Source organism: Trachurus japonicus, chromosome 22 (assembly GCF_045865225.1).
Source record: "Trachurus japonicus isolate A0001 chromosome 22, Traja_1.0".
Lineage (NCBI taxonomy): Eukaryota > Metazoa > Chordata > Actinopteri > Carangiformes > Carangidae > Trachurus > Trachurus japonicus.
This window is the reverse complement of record NC_140928.1, coordinates 26624796-26649011: the sequence shown is the minus strand read 5'-3', so window position 1 is coordinate 26649011 and position 24216 is coordinate 26624796. Positions and strand designations below refer to the sequence as shown.

Below are 24216 nucleotides of genomic sequence, written 5' to 3'. Positions count from 1 at the left end.
TCAGCAGGTGATCAGAGACTCTGGAGGCGAGCGAGTGGTACGCAAATGTGGTTCTGTGCAAATGTCCACTTTGGATAAGATTTTCATTATTGGACAACAAACAAATGGGGACAGAGACTGGGGGAAGAGGTATGTACTTACAGCTGCTCTCACAGTTGCAAATTCAACCACAGCGCTTCCTTTCTTCTTGCTGGATAGGATCACATTCAAAACATCCCCATACTAGAGGTAGGGAACAGGAGAATAAAAGAAGAAGGGCAAGAAGAGGAAGAGGAGAAATGCAGAACATTCAAATTAGTATTTCCTTTTACAGCACAACCCATAACCATGAAAACACAAAGCATATGCAGACTCAAAAACTCAAAACACTGGTGAATATAATAAGACTTCTGGCCAATAAAAAAAAAGTTTGGATTCAATATGTGTTTGGTTATTGAACCAAATCTCTAATGATAGGGTTTGTATGTTTGAGGCTAAAGTAGTAATGCTGCAAAGAACATTGAGTAACATCATGTACTAAAGTGAGGCCTCTGAGACTTCTCAAAAGAGACAGGAGGCAATACTTTATGTCATCGTTTCAGCTACTCCTTGTACACTGACGACATTTGACGAATGATATTTTTGGCATGGAGGCTGGAAGCAAATATGGCGGCCGTCCAGCTCGCTGACTCAAATCAGAACAGGGAGGAAAGGTTGGCCAAAAAAGATGGATCAGGGTGAAGAGCATCTCAGTCATTTCCTGACCTCTGCTGAAGTCTATGTAGGATCTGCCTCTGTCCAAGAGAAGAGGATTAAGAGGAGGAGGAGGAGGAGGAGGAAGGCTAAAAACAGGACAGACCCAAACTAAATCTCTGTTGAATGCAACGTTGTTTTTATTCTTCAGGGTTTGTATCACCTTAAACCAAGGTCTTGTATCATTAACCTCGTTCCAGCCGAAGTGGGGGCCTCGGAGCAGAAAGGAGGCTGGACGTGGCCTTTGACCGTCTCATGAAAATGTAGCTTTCTGGGAACGGGAAAGTCCAGGAATGCTAATTCTTACTAAGGACACTCTGGAGCTAGCCAACAGTGACAAAGGAGACTCTCAAAAGGCCTCTGTTTCATAAAACATAAATATCTGAACATGGGTTTTTTTTCCCTCCTTAAATGAAAATGTATTATTTTAGGCGGCCAAAGTACACAAGGCCGCGCACGTACGCATGCACAAGTACACACAAACCATGCTTGCTTTCCCACACAGCGGTGGCTATTTCTACTTGCCCAAATCATTAACTGTCACTCAGCTGAGCTTTGCCATCTCAAACAATAAAAAAAATCCTGAAATTTATTCCCTTTGCTTAAGGATTTAAAAAGGAACAAGCCTTTTTTTTCCAGTGTTCGCTCGCTGTATTGATTGAGTGTGTGCACAGGAGAAACTCATACGCCTTTTTCCGGATGGCTTGACGTCAATGACACTTGCCCTATCCTCGTTTCAGGCAAACCTATGCCCCACCAAAAAGCCCCAGTGACGGATCATAGCATGAAGTGGTACCAGGTTGCATGAGAAGAGCACATTTCCTAATGCCTCCCCTGGCACTGCTTAATCACCTGGTAAGAGGGCCGCAAACAATGGTGTGCATGACTTTAAAAGGGCACTACAACATTGCCCTCAGCACTTTCACTCCAACAAAACTTAATGGGCCTTGTTTAAGGGGAAGAATAAAATGATCTACAGCGCTGATGTCATGCAGACCTCAAATATGGCCGGACTCTACACGCAGGTTTGTTACCACAGAGCTCTGCTTTGGGACAGGGAGGTGAAGAGAGATTAACATTCTCACATCAGAATTAGATCGAACAGTATCTGTAATCTAATACTGTAAAAGGCCTATATATTCTGATATAATGACCTAAACTATTATATTTTGATTGAGAAATAATTCATAGATTAAATACACATTATTGTATCATCATTATTATGATTAAACACATGCAAATGATTGTGTTTTTGGTTAATTACTTTGTATATCACAGTATTTAGGACAGGATTTATTGCATCCAGCAGGGCTCCAGACTGCCCCTAAATGGGGGCATTTTGCCCCTAAAATTTGAGACAGTGCAAGTATATCTTTAATCTACTTGCGCATGTGCAACTAGTAAATTTACCTTCTTTTCTTTTTAACACTGGTGAAATTTGGAAGGGGCGACTCATAAATCTGTCATTACAGGTGTCAGGCCAATGTGTGTGAGGATCGTGAATGAAAAGGAAATGTGAATATCACTGTGATCATAGTAAAAAACTTTAGTCTGGTGCCCTGTCCATGCAAATCCAAGAATCCTGTAAAGTTGGTCCAAGGAAAGAACAGTGGTGAAGCGGCCACAGACTCATTGATACACATGGGGAGAGAAGGCTGGCCCGTGTGCTGCCATCCAACAGACCAGATACTGTTGATCAGACTGCTCAACAGGTTGATGCTGCTTCTGATAGAAAGCTGTCAGAACACACAGTGCAGAGCAGTTGGTTGTGTAATTACTGTAGCAGCAAAGCAAGGGGACCAACGCAGAATGAGGTGCGTGTGTGAGGTGGGGATGTGAGTGGTGTAGTAGGGGGCATACCATTTTTATCTTCTATGTATGTATTCTATGTTTGTTTGTTTTATTGTATGTGGCGGTAAATGTCTATTTTTGTCTGTATCTGTATTTTTTTTGTCTCACAAATGCCCAAGATGAATTTCTCCAAGACAATAAAGGCTCATCTTATCTTATCTGAACACAATATTAGGCAGGTGGTCAGAATGATATGCCTGATCGGTGTATATCATAATATAACCCAGCCTAAAATTACACTGTATCACTGAAACTGTTTTGAGTCTTATCAGCAGGATGGTGTTGTAGCATTCTGGCTCTGCAGATTTCATTTTCTACCTTTTGTAGAAGTTTCAGAAGAACGTCTTGAGAGTAGCCTCCGTTTGTCTCGTCATCTTTTTTACACTTCCACTTCAACTGCAGAGAGAAAGCAGACGAGAGAGGAGAGGTTGGCATTAGTCATGAAGAACTGAGGACGTGCACGGTTATGTCTCATCATTAGAGCACAATTGATTGAACTCAGCTGACAAGAAGGCAAAGCACGCCAGCTAGGCTTGGTCCTAATAAGACACTGATTACCGCGGTCGTCAGGACAGACTGGAGTTACCGGGAGAAAAGAACTTGTTAAGCTTCTTGGAACTTCACCCTGGCGCCACCTGTGAGACCTGCAGACAATTTCCATTCATACCAAAGGTGCTGGTCAGCGAGAAAAAGGGTGAAACTTAACCTGTTGCCACTCCGACGGCCCGCCGGCGGGCCGTCGGGGGGGTTTTAATCAGGGAGGTGTCACAGAGGATGTCACCAGTCACTTGAAATAGTCATGCCACATATCGTTGGAAAGCTAAAACTCTTGTGATTAAAGATATGCCGACCATTCCTAAATATAATCATCACAGCAACACTCGAATCAGACTATAAACATGCTAACAAAGTTCGTAAAAAGCCGATATAACTCACGATTTGTGTCAGGGCAGGCTCAGGATCACAGGGTTTCCCCACAAACTTGGTGTCGTTACATTCAGAAAAGTCCAGTAAATCCAATCCAGTAAAGTATTTAGTCCAAAACACACGGTTGTACCGGTAGATAACCTCATCCCGCTGCTGCATCTTATGAAATTACGCATTGTATATCCAGTAAATCCGTTTATTTCTCCTCATAAGTCCGGCGTTTACATGAAAACAATGTTTATTTCACTTTACAAAATGGCGCTGCCCTCTGACCTTTCGATTGACAGCTCACTCGACCAATCACAAGCTCCCTCTCTCCGGCTGCCGCCTGCAATAGCGAATGAGTGGCTGTGTCTCATGAGGAACATCCCCTCCGACAGCGCTGAATGGCTTCAGCCAATAGAAACAGATCCCGATGACAACTGTAGCATTGAATAGCCAATGAAATTACGAAACGAACGATGTGCTGCATTCACGGTCCCTGGGAAAAGGCAGCACCGCCATTTTCATGCGTAACTTTGCAAAAGCTGCACTTTGGCGCATGTATTGTTTGTCAATGGCAACTTTAGGAAAACGCCTAGATATACACTTAGAAAAACATGTGTAAAATACTCATTTTTAGCAGGATTGTTATCAAATTTGAACTGGGGCCAGGTAAGGCTTCATGCTGTAGTCCCATTGTGTTTTCCAGCTAAAATTCTCAGCTACACTCATCTTCAGGCATCTGATTGCAACAAAAAAATTCAGGCGAGAATAAAAACATTCTAATTCAGTGTGCTCCCACTTAGATTACTCAATGATAGTAGCACTTATAGTGATTATTTCAGTTTGGGGAAAAACTTCAGAGTGATACCTTTCAAAAGAGACCAAGCCCATCCATATTCTCCAAACAGTTCAAGAACAGCATTCAATTTACTTTGGGTACGCCTTGGATAGGCGAATATTACAGAATTTATAGGAGTGACAATTAACACACTGACCCCGGGAACCAGAGAATACAATGGTGACTCAGCTTGCTTAACTGCAGCTTTGGGGAATAAAGCACAACACCAGACAAAACAAAGACGAAGTAATCCAAAGCAGGTCGATGCCCATTGCCCAAGGTGCTCGGGTGTGGGTTAAAAAAAAAAAAAAAAGTGGCAGTCCTTTTGTGGAATGTGGTGTGTCTTCGTTTTGAACTGTGCTGAACCTATTTGCTTGTTTCTGGGATTTCAGTCTCAGTTCCTGCCATTTCGCAGTGTGTTAACGGCTGTTTTAGAAATCACCGGGCAGCCTTTCCTGCTCAAGAGCAGCTTCCATAAAAGGTGAAAAGTACATAATTTATCTTCCTTTTCCTTGGTTAGAATCCTGTCACTAAATGCTGATGTGGGTTCCCGTAGACCTAAGAAAGAGATGTTGTGCAACCTTTCATATTCATGCAGAAAGCAGAGCCGAGTCGGAGCCAACATCACACTAACTGCTTAAAGTAGCATGATAAATGGCGAGCGCAGAGTGTTGATTCGGCTCCAGCATTCTCCTCACTGTCAGAGAAGGAGCGTTTCTGGGAATTTCCATGTCTACATAGCCTCTTACCAACAAATGTGCATTCTTCTTCCAAGAGCAGTCTCCCACTACCCGCTGATAACCTTCTTTCCCATTAATCAACTATCAAGTATTTGCATGATGTGATCGCTACAGTTTTAGCCCACAACACTGACACATTACCCTTACTCCCAGTTTAAATAAATATACAGAAGAGACATTAGTGGAAACGACCCAAATGGCTCCGTCTGTATTTGATATCCACCCATCTAATTAAAAGAAAATTTCAAGAGCCGTCATGTGATAATGAAACATGCTTTGAAAATAACTGACTTCATATAAAAAAGCAATGATTGGAAGTTAACTTGATAATTAAATACTTAATAGTTTTGCTAAGGATGATGCAACTAAAACTGCCAAAAGACTAAAATAAAGCCAGACTTTGAAAATCAGGGTCACTTTTGAATAAAACCAATGTCAGGGTACTCCACGGTGTAAGTTCTTGAGTTTAGTCTAGACATAAAAAGCAGTAATACATTATTTCTTAAATAAGATAAAAGTCATTATTTGCTGTAGAAATTTAGTTTTGCAGCAACATGGAAAACCTGACACTTGATATAATCTAAAAAAATGAACTGTGGTCAGGACTCAGCAGCCTCTGAGACAAACCTATGCTGTAACATTCCCATGTCCGCGAACATGACCTGTGATATTGTCGGTCTTAAGGCTGCTGTTTGTTTTTCTAACTGAACACACAAACGTCAGGGAATACACTGCTGCGCTGGATGGCTATCAAATTCTAAAACCAGATTTAATGTCTAAACACATTAGCTAACATCCCCAGTGTCTGTTAATATGCGCGGGCTTGGTCGCTTCCAGGAGTTAATATAATAAGCCCTCTCCTGGCTCGGTCGCAGCTCTACTGACGCTCTGGAGGAACGGCCGTTAGCACACACTGGTGAGACGGCGTATGTGGTCTTCAAATAATGAATTACAAATGTCTACGGTTCTATCAGAATCCCAGCTGAGGGTCTGCCTGTACTTTGACGCAGATGAGGCAGATTAACCCTGCTGAATACACTTTTTTAATCTTGCCATATTTCGGCAACCATCAGCCCGACCTCCGTCACTGACTGACAACACCAAAGCTGAGAGCCTTACCTTCAATTTGGGGGATACGTTGCTCTTAAAACATCTCTCCACTCCAGAGTCTGGGGAGAAAAAAACAAAACAACAAGAGCCGTGAGATGGAACGTTGAGGTGAAAAGACAAAGAAACAATCGCTTTGCTAAAGAAAGAAATATGGCGTTCAAGATAGCTTTCAAGGGACTCGTGCAGATGGAGAGCAATTTAAAACTGGCTGTCATGTGGTAAATGTATGGTTCTTGCTACAGTCTGATGATCCACAGAGTGCCTCTCGAGATGGAGCAGACAGAGCGCTGATCCAGGGGAGGGCTGGGGAGGCCTGACTGCGTGCAAATGGAAGAGATGTGCTGACTATGCATGAGTAATTGTCCGGCCACAAAAAGGGATCTCGTCGAGGGCCAAGACTCGGTGCTTCCCTCACATACCCACACTTCCATGGCCTTATTTTACAAGAGCATTTTTTAGTGTCTCCAGCGTGGAGACACCGAGGCTTTAACGCAGAAATATTATCGAGAGGTTAAAAGTTTGATGGACAGTGTGTGTGCAAGTGTGTGCGTGGTGCTTGGCATTCCTGTGTTACCTTGCCAAGTTGTCCTGCTGCCAAGAAACTAAAATGACCTCTTCAAAGTGGTTTAACACAAAACATAAATTCAGATATACATTGACTTATTGTTATTGTTTTTTTATGTGAATAATATTTGGTGAACCACAGGGTGCCTGGTGACTGCTGTGGTCACGGTGACACCACGATGGGGTTCACTCGGCTGAGGTTTCAGCGTAGTGAAGCTTCACTGGATCCAACTGGATTTCTCCAGGCAGAACAGGACTGGGCTGGACTGGTATAGTTAACCTGGACGTGGGTCAGTCTTGGAAGTGGACTTACGTCTTTGAGGGTAGTCTCCTGTTTGCTGCTGTGCTTCTCTCTCCCTCTGGATCTGCTCCCTGATGAGCCTCTGCTCCTCCTCGAGCTGCCTGGATCCTTCCTCTCTCAAACGGGCGATCTGGTGGAGATTGAATCATAAAAAAACAACGGTCACAACAAGTTTCATCACAGCAACATGAGAATCTTGATTCTTCTCCAAGCACTGATATCAAGGGCATAACTTTTGCTATCTCATAGCGTGGTGAATGTGCAGGTCACAACTTGTCCACCAGAGCGTTTTGGAGTTGTTGGATTGTGTATCTGATGAGTTTGATGAGGGAAACCAAGAAATTCCATGAGCCTCCGTTGTGTAGCTCTGAGCAGCTTGTGGCTCTGCTCCGCCGTTCTAAAAATATCTTGCACCGACAATTAAAGGTAACAAACCTACTCCTAAACTATAGGGATTATGGCAATAGGCCAATTTTTTAAAGCAAAAAAGGTCAGTGTGTATGTGTCCTAATACGAGGAAGAGTGCAAAATCATTACCTTATTTGTTACAGTAGTAAAAGGTGTTTCATTCACTTACCACCATTATTTATAATGCATTCATATTTTGTTGTGAATTGTGGTGATTAATCATATCATATCACCACTTGCCACTGTGTAGCTATTTCCTAACAGTCAGATGAACTAATGACACGATTTTGTTTTAGAGAGAAAAGCCGATCAGTTTTCAGATCAGATAAATCATACACATTTCTGTGGTGTCCTCCCATAGCAAACTATCACCCAGCTAACTAAAGATAACAATTCACTAACCAACTCAATGATATGACTGTTACCTCCTTTGGACTGTTGTTTTTCTCCTTTTATATGAACCAAACCAACTATCTAAATTGTTTGTTGGCCTTGTGGCTCTTGTCATTATTAGCAGAATATTGGCTTGACCACTTATGACCAGTTATATTGGCTGGATTAGATTTTTGGGGGAACCCCCCCCATAAATTACACCCTTAACTGATATAATCCATCACCTGCACCACCTACCTGTCCTTCCATGAGCAGGCCTACCGTATTTATCAGTTACCCATAACACCTTGACATGAGACAGAAAATGGAACAGTGCCACCTACTGGATACCTCCTCCTCATTAAACCATGTATTTACATGCATTGAGCGCATTGACCACATGTGATGACTCACCTTGGAAGCATGCGCACCATTTTTATTTATCATTGGCTGTCGGAACAAACTGTATCAAGTCATGCGATATTATCTAACGGGTTTACTGATAATTATGATGTGGCAGTGAAAAAAGGCTTCTCTCAGATAAAGTCTTTGTTCATGACCCAAAGATTTCAACTCAATCAGAGGGAAGTCTTTGATGAAGGCCAGAATAAAAGCACCTGGGCGTGCTTCAGAATTTCCTGGATGCACTGGAACACCTTGTTTCCAGTGCACGGCGGAGAGCTGTAAGTATAGTGGAATTTCTTATTTTTTACTTCTGTCTCTGGGCGATGTGAGGTGGAATATCATGTCTCACATGGTTTCCATTAATTCCCTTACCTCTTCTTCAAGTGTTCTAGTGATTTGAACCTCCTCCTGGCTCTGGGATTCTGCTTGTCGCTCTCTGGCCTCTAAATCTGTTGGCAAACACACACACACACACACACACACACACACACACACACCTCTGTATTGCCATCACAATTTTCCACATGGAAACAGACAAAACTATGCAAAATAACTTTATTATTATTGTTACATGCTGGACCATCCATGTGGCAATCCCCATCATCTCACAAACCTCAGCGCTTGTTGTGTTAATCCTGGTATATGTCTTACAAAACAATGTAATTTACTACAATAACACTAAAATAAACCCCATTTGTAAATGAAAAAAGAGAAAGATATGCTACGATTTGAACTCACCAAGTTTAATTTTCTTTCTTTTCGCATCGAGTTTATTGTTTCGTTCTTCTGCTTGCTTCTTGGCAGCGCAGATCTTGTCATAGGCCGCCTGAAAACAACAGCATTAGACACTGAGATTAATTGGTTCTGTGGATTTGTATCAGCGCTGTAAGTGAGAGAGATTTGTGGTCTTACTTTGGCAGCAGCATCAGTTAGCACCTCAAGAGCCTGGGACAGCTGGTGGAAGAGCTCAGCTGGAAAAAAGTGAGACAAGAGAAATGATAACACTGAAAACACTACAACACATAAACACAGGGTTTTAGGTTTCTCAACACAGTACACTTTATGATTGTTGTGTGTGTGTGTGTGTGTAATATGAACCTTGAAAATGTGGTTAAGAATTCATAAATTATTTTTTTATTGAATGTTTATGTATAGGGACAAAGCACATGGCATAAACCAATGCTTCATACCCAAATCCCTTGTAGCTACAATACAATTTAAAATGTCATAACAGCAGTAAATTTGTACATTTGACACAACAGATAATAAGAGTGAAGAGCGGGTTCATGCCAGAAGGCATTATATGCAAACTTTTATATTTTCATGGGACACTGGTCTGAGAGAAATGTTATGCTTTAAAAGAAATAATAAAAAAAATGCACCACAAGTCTCACGAAACCCGTTTCCACCAATGACACAGCCGTACATCACCACGCAAACTCTTGCCCCCTCCATCTATCTTCCATTACAGCACCCCGAGGGGGCCCGCCGCCACAGTTGCCGCTACCACGCGAGACCGGCCCTGCAGTGTTGGCCTGACACACACACACGCACAGACGTTCACAGGGAGACCGCCACAATCCCACTCCCCGTGGTATAACCGCCGCGCCGCTGCACTATACAAGCCAGGCTTAATCATTCACTTATGAGAGGCCTAACGAACCGATACTGTTACTCCCTGTGGGGACCGGCGGCGCGCACCGACAGGAGATCATGCTACCAGCGGAGGCGTTGGGTTACCTACGTGCATATAATGGGCTGGAATGAAACCCAACTGTGGAGGGTCGGTGGGGGGGGACCTGCCATGCCTACTAGGCAGGAGTGTCACAACATGGGGGGCTGAGGAAAATGAGGGGTAGCGGGGGTTGTCTTCAGTCAGAGAGGAGAGGAATCGTGACCCCCGCGTCACCTCTTCCACGCACACAGCGTTCCCCCCCTCGAGGGGCAGCGAGTCCCGAGACTCGCTCCGCTCTCGTGCGATAGAGACCGGGTCTGTGCATATGTGGGTTCAAGTGTTGAGGCCCTCCAAACCACTTCTTTTCCATTTCTGGGAAACCGACCCCCTGCTTTTGTATTATCCCACTCAACCCCACCAATTTCCCAGTTTTTTTTTTCCTGACATAATCAGGAATTGTCTGAACCATCCAGTAACCACAGAAACCTCACTTGAAAACATGCCTCGCTCACGACCAGCCTTTTTGTCCAAGGTGCCTTTTCCCCCCTCCCCGACAAAAAGCATCGAGATTTCCTGGTCTAATTGTTGACATGTTGGTTGGCGACAGGCCGTGGAAGGACTCATAGAGCCAGAGAGGCGAGGGGGGGGGCGGGGGGGCAGAGTGTGGTGATGGCGGCGTTTGGCTGGTCCTTCTGACTAGAGAGCCGGCGGGAGAGAGAGAGGCAGAGGCGCTGGTTGAGACTTCCTGCAGAGCGCTGTGGCTTTTCGCCTGTCTGGCAGGGTCGACGCTGCTGAGAGCGAACAGAGACGACGAGGGGAAAGCAAACACAGATAAAAAGCATTAACTGGCTCGCTCACCTGCTTTCGGGTTGTCTGGATTCTTGTCTGGATGGCATGTCAAGGCTTTCTGTCGATAAGCTTTCTTGATCTGGGGAGGGAAACAGAAGAACCCCTCGAGTTATGTAGAGTGGAAAATGCTGATTAGGACACAAAGAGAACGAATCATCCACTTAAAGCACAGATTTTGGCCATGTGAAATTTAAATTCTTACTCTCAGTACCAATTATCTTTATCCTCCCCTTCCTTGGCCCAGAAAACCAAAGTCTGACTACAAAAAAATGACGGCCCCATTAAAATAAGGGCACAAATAGTAACAGTCTGACATGGAAGCGTTGGGGGTGCAATGTGGTCTGGTCTGCATTTACATCAGAATCTGAGATTGTGTTGTGTGGATCAAATCGACACCTGAGCGGATCCTCTGCTCTGTGTCCCTGTGACATGTTGTCGATGGAATCTAAGCAACCGCTGGTGCATAATGCACAGTGAATGACCCGCGCATGAACGCCAAATTATTTCTCAGGCCTGTTGCCAGTTTGCGAGATAAATGTGTCCCGAGTTGCAGCTTAGTATTAGCACATCTTTATTCAAAAAGCGCTACAATAACACACACAAACAGAGAAGCCATTGTCTACAACAAATCTAAGGAGGACGCAATTAATATGTTAGGCTGCTCGCCAAAACTTTTGGGAGGTTCAGAGAATGAAAGTGTAAAAACTAAACAACACTTTGGAGTATTGTAATGTCATATGAGGTTTTAGTTCTAGCTGATTTTTTATTTTTTTTGTTAACACTGGGTCAGTGCTTGGAATGTTAACCGTTCATTGGTCCTTCTAGGGACCAGTTAATGACAAGGTGGTTTTCATTAGATCCCTGCTCCTCTGGAGAAAGAGGGGAAGCAGGAAAAAAGTTTCCGTGGAGACCAGAGGGGGCTGTAGAGTGCGGTGATGAAGCCCTCCGCACACAACCCCCTAAAAAACACACGCTCATATTTATGCATCGCATGCAAAGGACTTGGCACTTACATCCCCTATACGTCCAAAGCTCAGACACAAACGCACACACTGACACACACATACACACACGTGCGCGTGCTTTCTCGCCAGTCTTAATCAGCCATGCCAAAGTTCTGCATGTTTTCACATACACCCCCCTTAGCGCAAACCGATCTCGTGCCAGTACGCTACGGGCCATAGAATTTGGGAGCTCCTTCTCTTCGGGGCCTGGGAAACATTTACGTCGAACGCCTTGCCCCTGTGTGTTGTTTTGCGCAATTGACTCTCCAGACTGCACACCAAAACACACGGAGCTGGCTTTACTCGGGGGGGGGGGGGACAAAAGTCAACTCTGAGGGAACCGAGCAAGGATGGTGTAATCCGTCAGTGTCCAAGTGTTTTTACCTGGAGGCTCCAGTGAGCAACTCCTGACAGTCACATCAGGCCGGACGCCCGTCGTCAGAGGTACGAGGTACAGGAACCCAGCTTCACCGGCCTCCAGTCAGCCCTCTGGAGATAATCATGGTTCAGACAGCTCCTAAATGTCACAAGTCCTTTCCTCCCCTATCTCTTGGTCAACGTCAGTTTTTTTTTTCTCATAACAGTTCCAATAGTAAATGAGGGTTTGGTTCACCGAGAGGGCTTCGAGAGACTAGACATCATTAAGGGATATTTAGTCTTGCTGTTTGGCACGGAGCCTTCCTACAGATCGAGGCTGACACGCAGGGCTGTGGACTGGCGCCAAACACATATGCTTGATGGCCTAGGCCCATTTCCCCTTTTCAGCCTCTCCGCCTGTCTCTCCTTTTCCCCTTTCTCTGTGCTCGCTATCATACCTTTGCCCAGTTCTCCATTTAAGACAGTATATGGGAATGAAATCCTAAATTTGAAGTCCAGTACACAGTTAAACAAAATGAGGTTCGTCATTGGGCCGATGGGAAGCAAAGAAGCAACAGCACAGCAGACACTGTGAAAGTCAATGTTTCTCAACAGAAACCTCATAGTCTTATACAGCCCAACTAGCTTTACAGGGATAGTTGATGCACGTTCCCGTCTGGGGCAGTTTTCCGGCAAGCAGTCTCTTTACGGCTTTGCATTTAACTCGAAAACAACTCAGTCACAACTTGTCCACAAGAGCATTTTGGAGTTGTTGGATTGTGTATTTGATGAGTTTGATGAGGGAAACCAAGAAATCCCATGAGCCTCTGTAGCGTAGCTCTGAGCAGCTCACGGCTCTGCTCCGTCGTTCTAAAAATAGCTTGCACCGACAATTAAAGGTAACAAAGTAAAGGAGTAAAGCAGTCTGCCCTTGAGAACTACACCACCAACTTTCACCTCTTTCACAACTTTTTTGCTGACAATTTCCAAATGCAAGTTTTAGTTTTTTTTCCGACCTCTCCAAGTTTTCCATTTATTGCGATATGATATGAAAATCAGTTACCATAAAATCCAAAATTGCTTGAGTGATTTGTTTAATCTCGGTAAAGCATTTTATGTGCAGACTGATGGGTTTTTTAAAGTCTGCAGTGCATTACCTCACAGCAATAATGTCATTTTCACAACAACACACCTTTAATGCTTCCAAACAAAGGTCAGTAACAAGGTGAACCTTTCAGAACATACAGAACCTTTCAGACTATTGTGGCTTTCCTTCAGCCTGTCAAAGCCATGAGAGGCAAGAGAGGTAGGTGTTAGAGCCATTTGTACATGGTGGACAGGGTGCTGAATAGTTTAGATTTCGTTGTATTTAACCTGATTTGTATTTTAAGTTTCAAAGTTTATGGCAGAATGCCTATTTGTTAATAATCACTGCAATTCTCCTATTGGTTGAGACGTGTAATGTGATGTTTGTGTACAGTACTTAAATTGGACTGCGGCTGCAGAGACGGGAGGGCATACTAGTTTTTGACCGTGTTACACGTGATTGTTGCCTTTTTGGATTACTGCACAGTTTTGTTTTGTTTTGTAACTAAAGAAAGGTTCTTCAATAAACCCTTGGAAAGAAGAAACTGTGGAGTTTTTGCTTTAAAGCTCCGCGTCAATTACATTCACGTGCTCCATAGCTTTAGTGGCCATTTAGAAGAAAAGAGACGGAGCCACACTAACAGTAAATGTTTTTACAAGAATGAAAAAAAAATGTATCCGTTTCAAAAAATAAAAGTTTACTAAAAGAAAATTCAACTACATCCATCACATCATTCTGTAGAAAAACTAATATGCTCCCTTTTCTCGTCGCAGCTCTTCATCTGAACACTTCAGCTGTCGGTGACGTCTTTAGCATTTTAAACATATAGTAATAGACTAAAAATACAAACTATGTAATTCAAAAACTTATGAAACTGTTTAACTTAACTTTCATTCATCCATAAATTATGGCTCTAACACAGACCATACAGAAATCAAACCACTGGATGTGTCGAGGCAGATGAGCGCCCACCCTCAGTCTGCTGCTCGAGGTTTCTGCCTCTTACATGGAAGTTTTTCCTCACCACTCTTGCCTTGTACGCTTTCTCTTGGTGGGAACTGTTAGGTCTCTGTAAATATTATTATAAAGAAAAGGTCTACACCTTCTCTTTTTGTAAAGTGCCTTGAGTCAGCTTGGTTGTGAATTGGCGCTGTATAAATAAAATTGACTTGACGTGTGGAATGGTACAAAAATTAATGAATACTTGTGAAATAATAGTAACAGAGTTTAAAATCAGCCACTGGCGCGGTCGTCTAAGAGGTAACTCTGCGTCCTGAGCTCACACTTCACTTCTCATGGTCTTCATCACCTGCAGCCAGATGACAAGATAAACATGTCTCTACGTCTGCTGTAAACACTGGCCATGTTTAATGCTGTCAGGACAAAAGTCTGGCTGGCTACCCTAACCCTGTTTGACAAGCGCAACCTGTCATCGTCGATGCTGTCCCGGTGGAGAGAAGCCATGTTGCACATCTTCATATTTGTCTCCCTGGGCTCAGTTAAAGGTTAAGTTATGCTTCTCTATATTTCACTTTATTATCTTACCTCTCCTTCTCTCCTCTGCCTTTCCTTTCACTCCCTCTAGCACCTTCTACCATATCATGTCTTAACTACACTTCCAGTGCTGTTTCGTTAAATAATACATGATTACTCCCATCAATGCCGTGTCACGCGAGCTTTAATTGATGCTGGAAGACCCCGAAGGCCCTTGGTCCTATAAACTAGGAGCAAAAGTGAAGGTTAGCACATGTGTGTGAATAAGAGCTCTCAGATCGAGTGGCATCTTTCTACAGGACTAATCCAGTCAATTACTGTAGCAATCATCTCCATGCATTCAGTTTGACCTTTTAGGGTTGGCTCTTGAATCGGGTATGACTAAGACCATGTGAAGAGAAAACCATAAGAAGTCCTTGGCTTCAACAAACTGCTGTCCATTCTGCTAACAGAGGAGACACAATTCTCCTCTTGTCCTCTCTCTATTGCAATTGAAATTATTCTGAACTTTCACATGCTCATTTTCCTTGTCTCATAAAGAAGACAAAGTGAATGGGAGAAATATCAGCTATTTCCCATGCTCGAGTCTGAAGAGTAAGGAACCAGAAAAAAAAAAACAACAACAAGGAAAGACTCCAATCGTGCAGCAGCAGGCCAACAGTAGCCTAATGGTTAGTGCCTGGTGAAAAACAGACTCTGGGTTGCCCTGATCCCTGCCTGCCACGGTCTTAACTGCATGCCTACATCTTGTCCTCATTACGCTGCTCTTTGGTGCCAATTATAGTTGACAAACTGGTCCTGGTGCAGCCGCAGCACGGCCCCGTTAGGGTCCCTGCCCTGCGTGTCTGATTAGCTGCTTGATCTGCCATGGGCCCATCCTCCTTAATTACAACACTCGGCTATTTACGGGATGTTATCAGCTGGAGGAAAATAATCACAGGCACAACAAGGAGAGGGAGGGAGGAGAGCTAGATTGTGGGCAAAAAGGCAACGAGCAGATGGCAAGTGGCACCAGAACGGGATGGAAAGAGAAGAAATGTGGAGACAGTGAAATCTAATGTCTGATCTAATGACTGGGACCAAAATAAAAATAGACCAATGCCTTTCACATACATTGTAATGGAAGGATTCACACCTGATGATTCCAAGAGTAAATAATTAAATAGAAATAGGCCTTGTTGGAGAGACTGTGGAGTAATGGATGCGGATCATTCACATATTTTTTTTAGTAATGTGATAAAATAACACAATTTTGGAAAATGTTATACGATGCATTGTTAAAAATACTTGAGATTGCTATGTCTTGTACAGTACTATAACTTGCGTGAAGAAAATATACGAGCAAAGGACAGATATTTGGTTACTGACAGCGGCTAAAAAAGCCATTAGGAGGACATGGGGAAATGAGGACATCCCAACACAGGATCAATGGACACAGATTGTAGAAGAAATCTACATAATGGTGAAAAAAATTACGCACCGGCCAAGACTACAGGAAGTTTGATGAGAAATGGATGAGACGGACAATATTTAAGACTGAACAGCATCAAAGCACAAGACTTAAATATGGAGAGATTGCAAGATGGTAACTCCCATGTTTGTTTACATGTATAAACTTTGGTTTTACAACTGTGTAAAAGAAAAATTCAAAGTGACAAACAAAAAAATCCAGAGAAGCAGATAACTCAAAGAGATAGATAGTGCAAAGGTCACTCATTCTCAGTGAGAGCAGTGAGTTTGCAGCTCAATGCAAAACACCTTCCCTTGGACGATCTGCCTGGAAGTGAATCATCCAGGCATGTAGTTACTGCATACTCTGCAACACATCAGGTACACTATGGTTTAAGTAGCTGAATAAACCACAATAAATTTTGTGTGGTCTTGGCTGTTGAGCCTGTTTTACCAAGCAATCTGTGGTAGGTAAAACACACACTTACGCAATTATTACTCAAACCCTGCTGATATGCATGAGCACAACTCTTTAAATGGTGGCTAGCCTTCAACAGCAGCCTCCCTTAGCACTACAAGACTTAAACAAACCCCAGTCATCCGTAGTCATTAAATCTTCGGCTCTGACATACCAGTTTCCGCAGCATGTGTACTCGACAGCCAAGTTCGGAGCGGGCAACAGCAGGAGATGCTAGGAGATGCAGAATGTAAATACTTGTTGTTTTACGGCCTGTGAGCCCACATACAGGCCCAGGGATGAGTTTTAGCTGTCTGTGTGACGCACAGCGGTGGTGGCGGAGCAGAGCGGCCAAAAAACTGGGATAAGTGGCCCATCTGATGACATCTGTCTTCTCACACTTGATTGATTTCTGAGCCCAAACTCCCAGGCTCAATTCACCACACACACACACACAAACATATATAAACCCTCACTATCTCTCTCCACCATCGACAGACCTCACAGAACCAGCCTTCTGCATTTTGAAGTCTCAGTTCTGCCCAAGCCACAACCACCAACTTCCTCCAAGATATTCCTCTGGGGAGGACAGGACTTTGAAATCCAATTAAGAAATTAACTTCCTCCCTCGTTTTGGCAGTGATTTTAATTTCCCTACGGGGCTGTGGATTCTGCGAGCTGGAAACTGTGAGGAGCAGTGGTCTTAGGGAAAATGCTGGTCCAGGATATCATGGTGAACCGCTCTGGGCCGGGACTTTAAATGCAGAGGAGAGTCGAGGAATCTTCCCAGAGCTCATTTAAAATCCTTGCAAGTACAAAATGCCATTCTGGCAAATAATCCTGTGTGTTGGATGCAGGGCTGAGATATCAGATGTCACATATGCTGCCCCTCAGTATCACAGCCCTTACTGCCAATCTATTATCAATTTTACAGACCAGTAATCGCATTAACACTCCAAGATTATATCTGTTCAGGTCTGAGAACTGAGTTTAGGAATATGAATGTACCCTGGGCTGAGAGACTCAAAATGCATTTCAAATGCAAACAATTTGTAATTTATATTTATTTTTTCTATAGTATAGTTGTTATGTGTCCTAATGTTCAAATGTTATTTCATGTCAGTGTTGATGCCCAAGACTTCACTGATGCAAGGCCGCCCCCCTGTGGCCACTGCACTGTATCACACCATTGTGATTTAGCCTTTAGCCGGTTAGTCTGTTTTACTGTGGAGCTTCTACACACCTGAAACCAGACTTAGTTTAATTAGCTTGGCCTTTGTCTTAGCTGACCCAAGTCTGAGTATTACATTTATTTACATGTAGCTACACACATAAATATACCCCCACGCTCTCTCAGTAATAATAACTTAGCAGGCTACCACAGCTGTCTGCTTACGGACATACAAGCTCTCTCTGTACAAACATACCTTTGTGTTAATGTTACACAATGATAATAAAAGGACCGTGACCGCCTACAACACGCTTCATACCAGCAGCGGCTAACGTTAAACTACAGGTGACGGTTTGTATGAGTTAGCCTGACAGCTAGCTTGTTGACTAACCTGTTTCGTTGTAGCCGTGGTGTCGATGCCGAGGAGACCGTACAGGTCCATCTGGAGGATGTCCTTCGCCTTCCCGGACATTTCTGCAGAATAACAGCTTCAGTACTGACACAGAGGAGAGACAAATGGAAAAGAATTGCCAACGTTTCGAGCTACAGCCCAGCTGCTATTTGTTGTTGTTGCAGGCAGCATGAATTTGTCGTCATCGACATGCTGCCGAGGATGGGCACTGCAAACTGGGAAATGTAGTTTTTACATCACGTTTCTGCTCAGCTGCTTTTCAGCATTTATCTGCATTTATTTGGTTATTATATATGTATACAGTATATATATATGTAGCTCATAAGTTATAGTATATATTTAGTAGTCTTTTTAACTATATTCTTAAGTAATTTTTTTAGGGTATTTTGGGGCTTTTTGCCTTCAATTGATAGGACAGTTGAGAGAGACAGGAAATAAGGAGGCACCATTAAACTGGATGCCAGCCGCCATTCAAATCCAACAGAAAAAGAAGGAGAAGGAAATGAGGAGGCAGAGGGGGGGGGGGTGACATGCAGCAAAGCCACCAGATTCAGGATTTGAGCCTGCAGGGCCGGCTGCAGCGAGGACAGTTGCTCCTGGATCAACCCACTGAGCTACACTGCACCCCCTTTTAAGTTTAACCTCTCTGAGTGCAGTTAACCTGTGATGACACTCGTGCTTCTTCAACACACAGGTACCCTTTTCTTTCTGATGGTTGTACAGTAGCCATATTTTCTGCCTGCCTTCAGCCATCACAGGCCCTGTAAAACTGGTCACACTGTGCTTTAGTTAGTTGAAGTCATTCCGTTATTGTAAAGGCTTTCAGATCTGCACACTGCATCAGTCCTGGGTTGATTCCTAATTAGATAACCCTTAGCACATAACTCATATGCGAGTGCAGACAATTTGGTTATTTACTGTAACAGCCATTCCTAAAGAAATCATATTCTCTGCTTCATGACCGATGAACAGGCCAGTGCACGTCTTGCATGTTTATTTTGACCTGTTTCAAGTTTAGACAGATCTGGGGAGTAGTAATCAAGATGAGATAAAACTAGTACCTGTCTCAGCAGCTCTCTAGTGTCATGACATCTATATTATCGACATGTTTCTACCCATCACTTCTAATTTCAAGCAAATTTCCCTCTTGGACCTGCCCAGAAGCTGAGCCTGTGTGACTGGCAGAGGGGATTATCACTGTAAGTGGCATGTCTGGCCCTGAGCAGAATAGGCCTACCTCTGGCTGTGCAAAAATGCAGGTCTATAACAGATCCTCATAAAAGTTTTCTGTTGCTCCTGCATTTTCTTTATGTGAATGTCTATAGTCAAATATTCTGGACCATCACTGACAGTTGCTGTGTTTGCATTTTCACTGGTAAATACTCACTGTATCAGTATCATACAGTATCTCCCCTCAGTAGCCATCATCCTCCAGTCTTAGACAGTCTAATAATACTCAACAAAACACAGTACTGATATTTAAACCAGATTTTTTATTATTCTTATTCCAAATCAGTGCTGGTTAGTAGTATGTATTTCAGCAGATGTCAGTTTAAGAAACTAGAAGATACTTGGTCATTTGACTAAATAAATGTAGGAATTGTTAGCATCAGTTACTGTTAGTGTATCAGATCCTGTAGTATGTTTATTTATTCATGTGATCATCTGGTTGATTAACCATTTACATTCCAGCCTCCTTTAGATTTCTCATTTAAATTGAATTCATCAGTCGAAGTGTAACAGGTCAGTACAAAGTTGTTACTTCTGCAACCTTACAGTTACATTGTTAAATCATAAACAGCCTTTCCAGTTTGGACTGATTTACATCTGACGTAGGTAATGACACTCTGGTGATTACATTTTCTTAAAAAGGAAACACATAACAAGGCTTATTTTGTGGTAAGTTCCACAATTTCATAATTGTGGCCTTGTGAGAGGCTCAACGGTGTTTATTAGACTTCTCAGGATTCTGCAATCACGGGAACTCCTGTAAGGAAGAAATTCTGAATAAAATCAAACCTAATAAGAAAAACATTGACATTGTTGTGGTTCTTTTTATGATGAATGCTGAGGGCCTAACTGGAAAGAGCAAATGTTAATTCAAGAAACTGACGGAAGATCCTGAGAGAATAGATGTGCTTCACAAAAACAAAGAGCAAGGAAGAACGAGAAAGCATCACGTGTGATTAAATGCTCTAGTTGTTAGAGAAGACACAACAGATGCCATCGCTTGATAGATTGCGTAAGTCCACACGGGGGGGGAGGACACCTGCGGGGTGAGGTGAGGATCCAAGCTCCTGAAGAAAAAGCTAAAGAGTCAGGTGGAAGCCAGCCAGATCACAGACGGACAGAGCAGACAGGACCACGCTCAGCCGAGCATGAGGAACTAGAGAAGTTCACCATGGGCGAGGAAGGTAGTTAGGAGGGCTCAGGATAAATTAGAGTGTGGCATTCAGGGGCAGATAAGACAAAGCTTTAGCAAAACAAAGAGATGAAAAAGTCCCCGCGTTGTGAGAAAGAGGCAGACAATTGGGAGGAGACTGAGCAGCTGAGACTTTGAGGACAAAATAAACAGCTCATGTCTGAAAGTCTAGATGAAGGTGGGTGAGGGGCACACTGTATCAAACCTCCATTAATCCAGATTGACAGATATCTTTTTATCTTTTAATCTTTTTCTTCTTGTAAGAAAAAATCCACACTTCAAAATGTAAAGTATGGACAATCTGGATTAATACATACAAATCTACATTGTTAAGAAACTGCACACATGTAGCTACCACCTGAATAAACTATTTCACATGTTGCATGTGGTTTTCCTGCACCGATAAAGGTTTCTGTGATTATTGTATGAAATAATAAACACATCTAATCAGCAGTGTCACTGTACAGTTGTTCTGTTTGTTGTTTTGTTCTGGGAAACGTCTCAGGATCCCCCAAGAGGAGCTGGAAAGTGTTTATAAATGGGATTATATAAAAACGGAAATGAAGAATGTACTGTGTACACAGGAGCCTCATGATGTCTTCACAAAACACTTGCACATTGCAAAAATAAATTTACTAAGGCTCCTTCAAATCTGCATATTGAAGTGTTTTGACATTTTACATTAGAATAATAAACTGAGCAGCTAGTTACGCTGGTGCATCAGGCTTTAGAGGGGGATCTATTATGCACAAATTATGTAACCGACACATTTTCACCAGAAATAAATCACCTTGTGGTCTTGCAGCATTTACTACATGTGATTATGAAAATTCTGTATAACACAAAGATCTGTACTTATACATGTGTGATAAGCCAATATCTTAAAATGCTCGTGGGAGGGAAGTATTACAACAATGATTATGTTTTTCTGTTATTATTTTGGGCAGCAATGTTCCACCTTTGTTTATACTGGTGTTATGGTTTAGCCTGCTTAAGTCTGTGGGTTGGTTTAAACTTGCCGACTCCTTGTAACAACTATTAAAAGTAAATGGAAAATGTGGTGCTGCTAAGACATTTTCATCCTTGGCTTTTTCATGTATTTTTCATTAATGCTGATTAAGGCTGTCTGGACTGGTGGAGGCTGTTGGCCAGTCTGGGGTGTGTGGTTGCACTGAGGAGCTTATTTTAGGCAGCAGTACTTCAGTATGATATTACCATGAATAATATACTGATTTGAAAAAAGGATCAAAAACATCTTATTACAGCATCGTTCTCCACCATTTTTATGAGATGGGACAGCTCATAAGCAAAATCAGTTAGAAACGTGCAGGAACATGCCCTGACGTGTTGAGTGACTGTTCCTAGGTTTTTCAAGTTCATGAATAGGCTGCATGTAATTTCTGAACAGTTCAGTAAAATTATCAGTTTGTCTCCTAATGTGTTGAATGTGATGGCTTTCTTTTAGGACCATCATCTGTGTCACTGCCTCCTATAGAGAGTTCTTTGTTCAGCCCATAATGTCGCTTGTAGTGACCTTTTATCCTTCCAGGATTCCAGTGACAAACACAGAGGAACTAAATCCTGTCAACACCAGTGCCAGACACACCCTATAGCCATTAACATTTAGCAGCAGGGCTGGTGGGTGAGGGGTCGGTTTCAGTCTAAATGCATGGCTAATCACTTGTTGCGTAGACATGTGTAATATCTAGAACAGTAAATGGAGAAGGGACAATCGTATTGACTTTCAGAATTAGGAAGTGGATTCCAACTGATGTTTTATAATCACGTTCAACTCGCTCAGCTAGAGGCCTATTCGTGATGAGTGCATGATATTTGCCCAGTAGCTTTTCATTGCTCAGTTTAAACAAAACCGATGCATGTGTAATTATGATTTTCATTGTGACAGGCTGTGTATTGTGTGCTAACCCGCATGTAACTTGAGTACCTATGCAGCTGAGTCTCAGTGGTCTTCCTGAGAGAAGCTCCATTTTCTTTCAAATGTGCAAAGTATCACAGTGATAACACTTAAGCCCAGGGGATATAAAGCAGTGCATCAATACAATTACTGTAGGCCTACAGTTACCTTTGTCTGAGCCAGTGAAACTCTACTGAACTAAAAAGCCCCAAGTAGTCACATGGGGAATGATAAGAGCTACAAAAACACAGGGCTGCAAACTCAACACACACATCCAGTCTGATTGGTTTACTAAATTATAAGATATTTGTGCACATCACACTTTGGTGGGTGTAATTCAACAGAAGGCTAAAGCTGTAAAAGAAAACACACCACACTGTTCCTGTTGTCTCATCCCAACCCGCTTGTCTCCACAGTCCTTAAGGAAAAATGCAAAATATAAATTTCATATTCTTTCTACGGTATCAGTAGGCTAACTGGAAATTTTGGTTCATTAAAGGACAAGTAGAAAATGTCTCTGTTATTTTCTCCATCCTGTTGCTTCAAGTTGGTTTGTGCATCTTAATCCCCGTCTTTTAGTAAGAAAGTGGTGGATCATTGAGCTTTGTGTTGCTAAGCCCTGAAGCTAATGCAAACAAATTATAGAAGAGAGACCGGGTTTATCTAGGTGTTCCCTTGTTACATCTAAGCCCTGGATTCTTATCAGAAACATTCATGGGACAACTTGGGGTTTAGAAGGAAAAACAATGTGCACCATCCCACTGGGAACACTGGCTTAGGACCAGTTTACATGATGCCTCATGTTGAAGCATGTAGGCTACCAGTGAAAGTCTGAACTACAGGATACACATCCTGGGGGGCTGCAGTTATCTGATGGAGACTATCAGTGCATGGTATTCTGCTGTGGAAACTTGTAGGCTACAGCCCAGTTGTTGACTGTCTTGGAGAATGAAGAAACGTGGTATTTTCGCTCCAGCAGCTTCTCCGTACCGCCCGAGGTCAGATGCCGCTGCTGGGATGGATGGATGGGGAGTGTGGGAGTGTGGGAGTGTGGGCGGACGGCCCAACCACTGGCTGCATTCAACATCACAAACAGCTCCAAGCCACACAACGACAGGCACAGTGAGACCGGAAACACAGCATTGTGCCCTTCACAATAAAGTGTTGCTTTCAACCTCTTTAACTGTGTATGAACCATCTGTATGAGCTGCAAGTATTTGGGGAGATGAAACTACAAATGAAGTTATTACCACCCATAAATAGTTCATAGTACGGTCATAAACGGTCTATTGAATCCATATACGTAATTGCAGTTTTCAGCTGACATTACAGTTCCGTACAGAAATGTCATAAAGCATATTGTATGTAGGCCTACCATATTTGAATGTCCAATTAAAACCTACATATAAACCATACATCTTTATGTAATAATTAGGCTACCTGGAACAATTCAATTTTACGTATATGGCGAATGAAATTCATGTAACAATTCATTATCATGTATCATGTGACATATGTCTAATATGTATAGCCTACTGTATAGAAATTTGACACACAGGCATATGTATTTTTAATATGATTACATATATTATGCTGTTAAATTTGCACACAGATTATTAACCATGTAGTATAATTGCAACAAATAATCCATGAAAATATATTTTTCATATGTGTTTACGATGGGCATATTC

The 24216-nt window shown here is 42.6% G+C and overlaps 1 protein-coding gene across 1 annotated transcript in view; it reads right to left on the bottom strand.

The window, feature by feature from the left end:
* The window catches only part of dnajc17 (DnaJ (Hsp40) homolog, subfamily C, member 17), a 37829-nt gene extending 19449 nt beyond the window's left edge, over positions 1-18380 (bottom strand). The window contains exons 1-9 of the mRNA XM_085766514.1: positions 18168-18380; positions 10767-10836; positions 9146-9204; positions 8972-9059; positions 8606-8682; positions 7061-7178; positions 6193-6242; positions 2902-2979; positions 142-222 (exon numbers count right to left, since the gene is read on the bottom strand). Of these exons, the coding sequence (XP_085622640.1) occupies positions 142-222; positions 2902-2979; positions 6193-6242; positions 7061-7178; positions 8606-8682; positions 8972-9059; positions 9146-9204; positions 10767-10836; positions 18168-18248 (702 nt within the window). The 5' untranslated portion in view covers positions 18249-18380. The remainder of the gene's footprint in view (positions 1-141; positions 223-2901; positions 2980-6192; positions 6243-7060; positions 7179-8605; positions 8683-8971; positions 9060-9145; positions 9205-10766; positions 10837-18167) is intronic.
* Positions 18381-24216: the final 5836 nt, after the last annotated feature.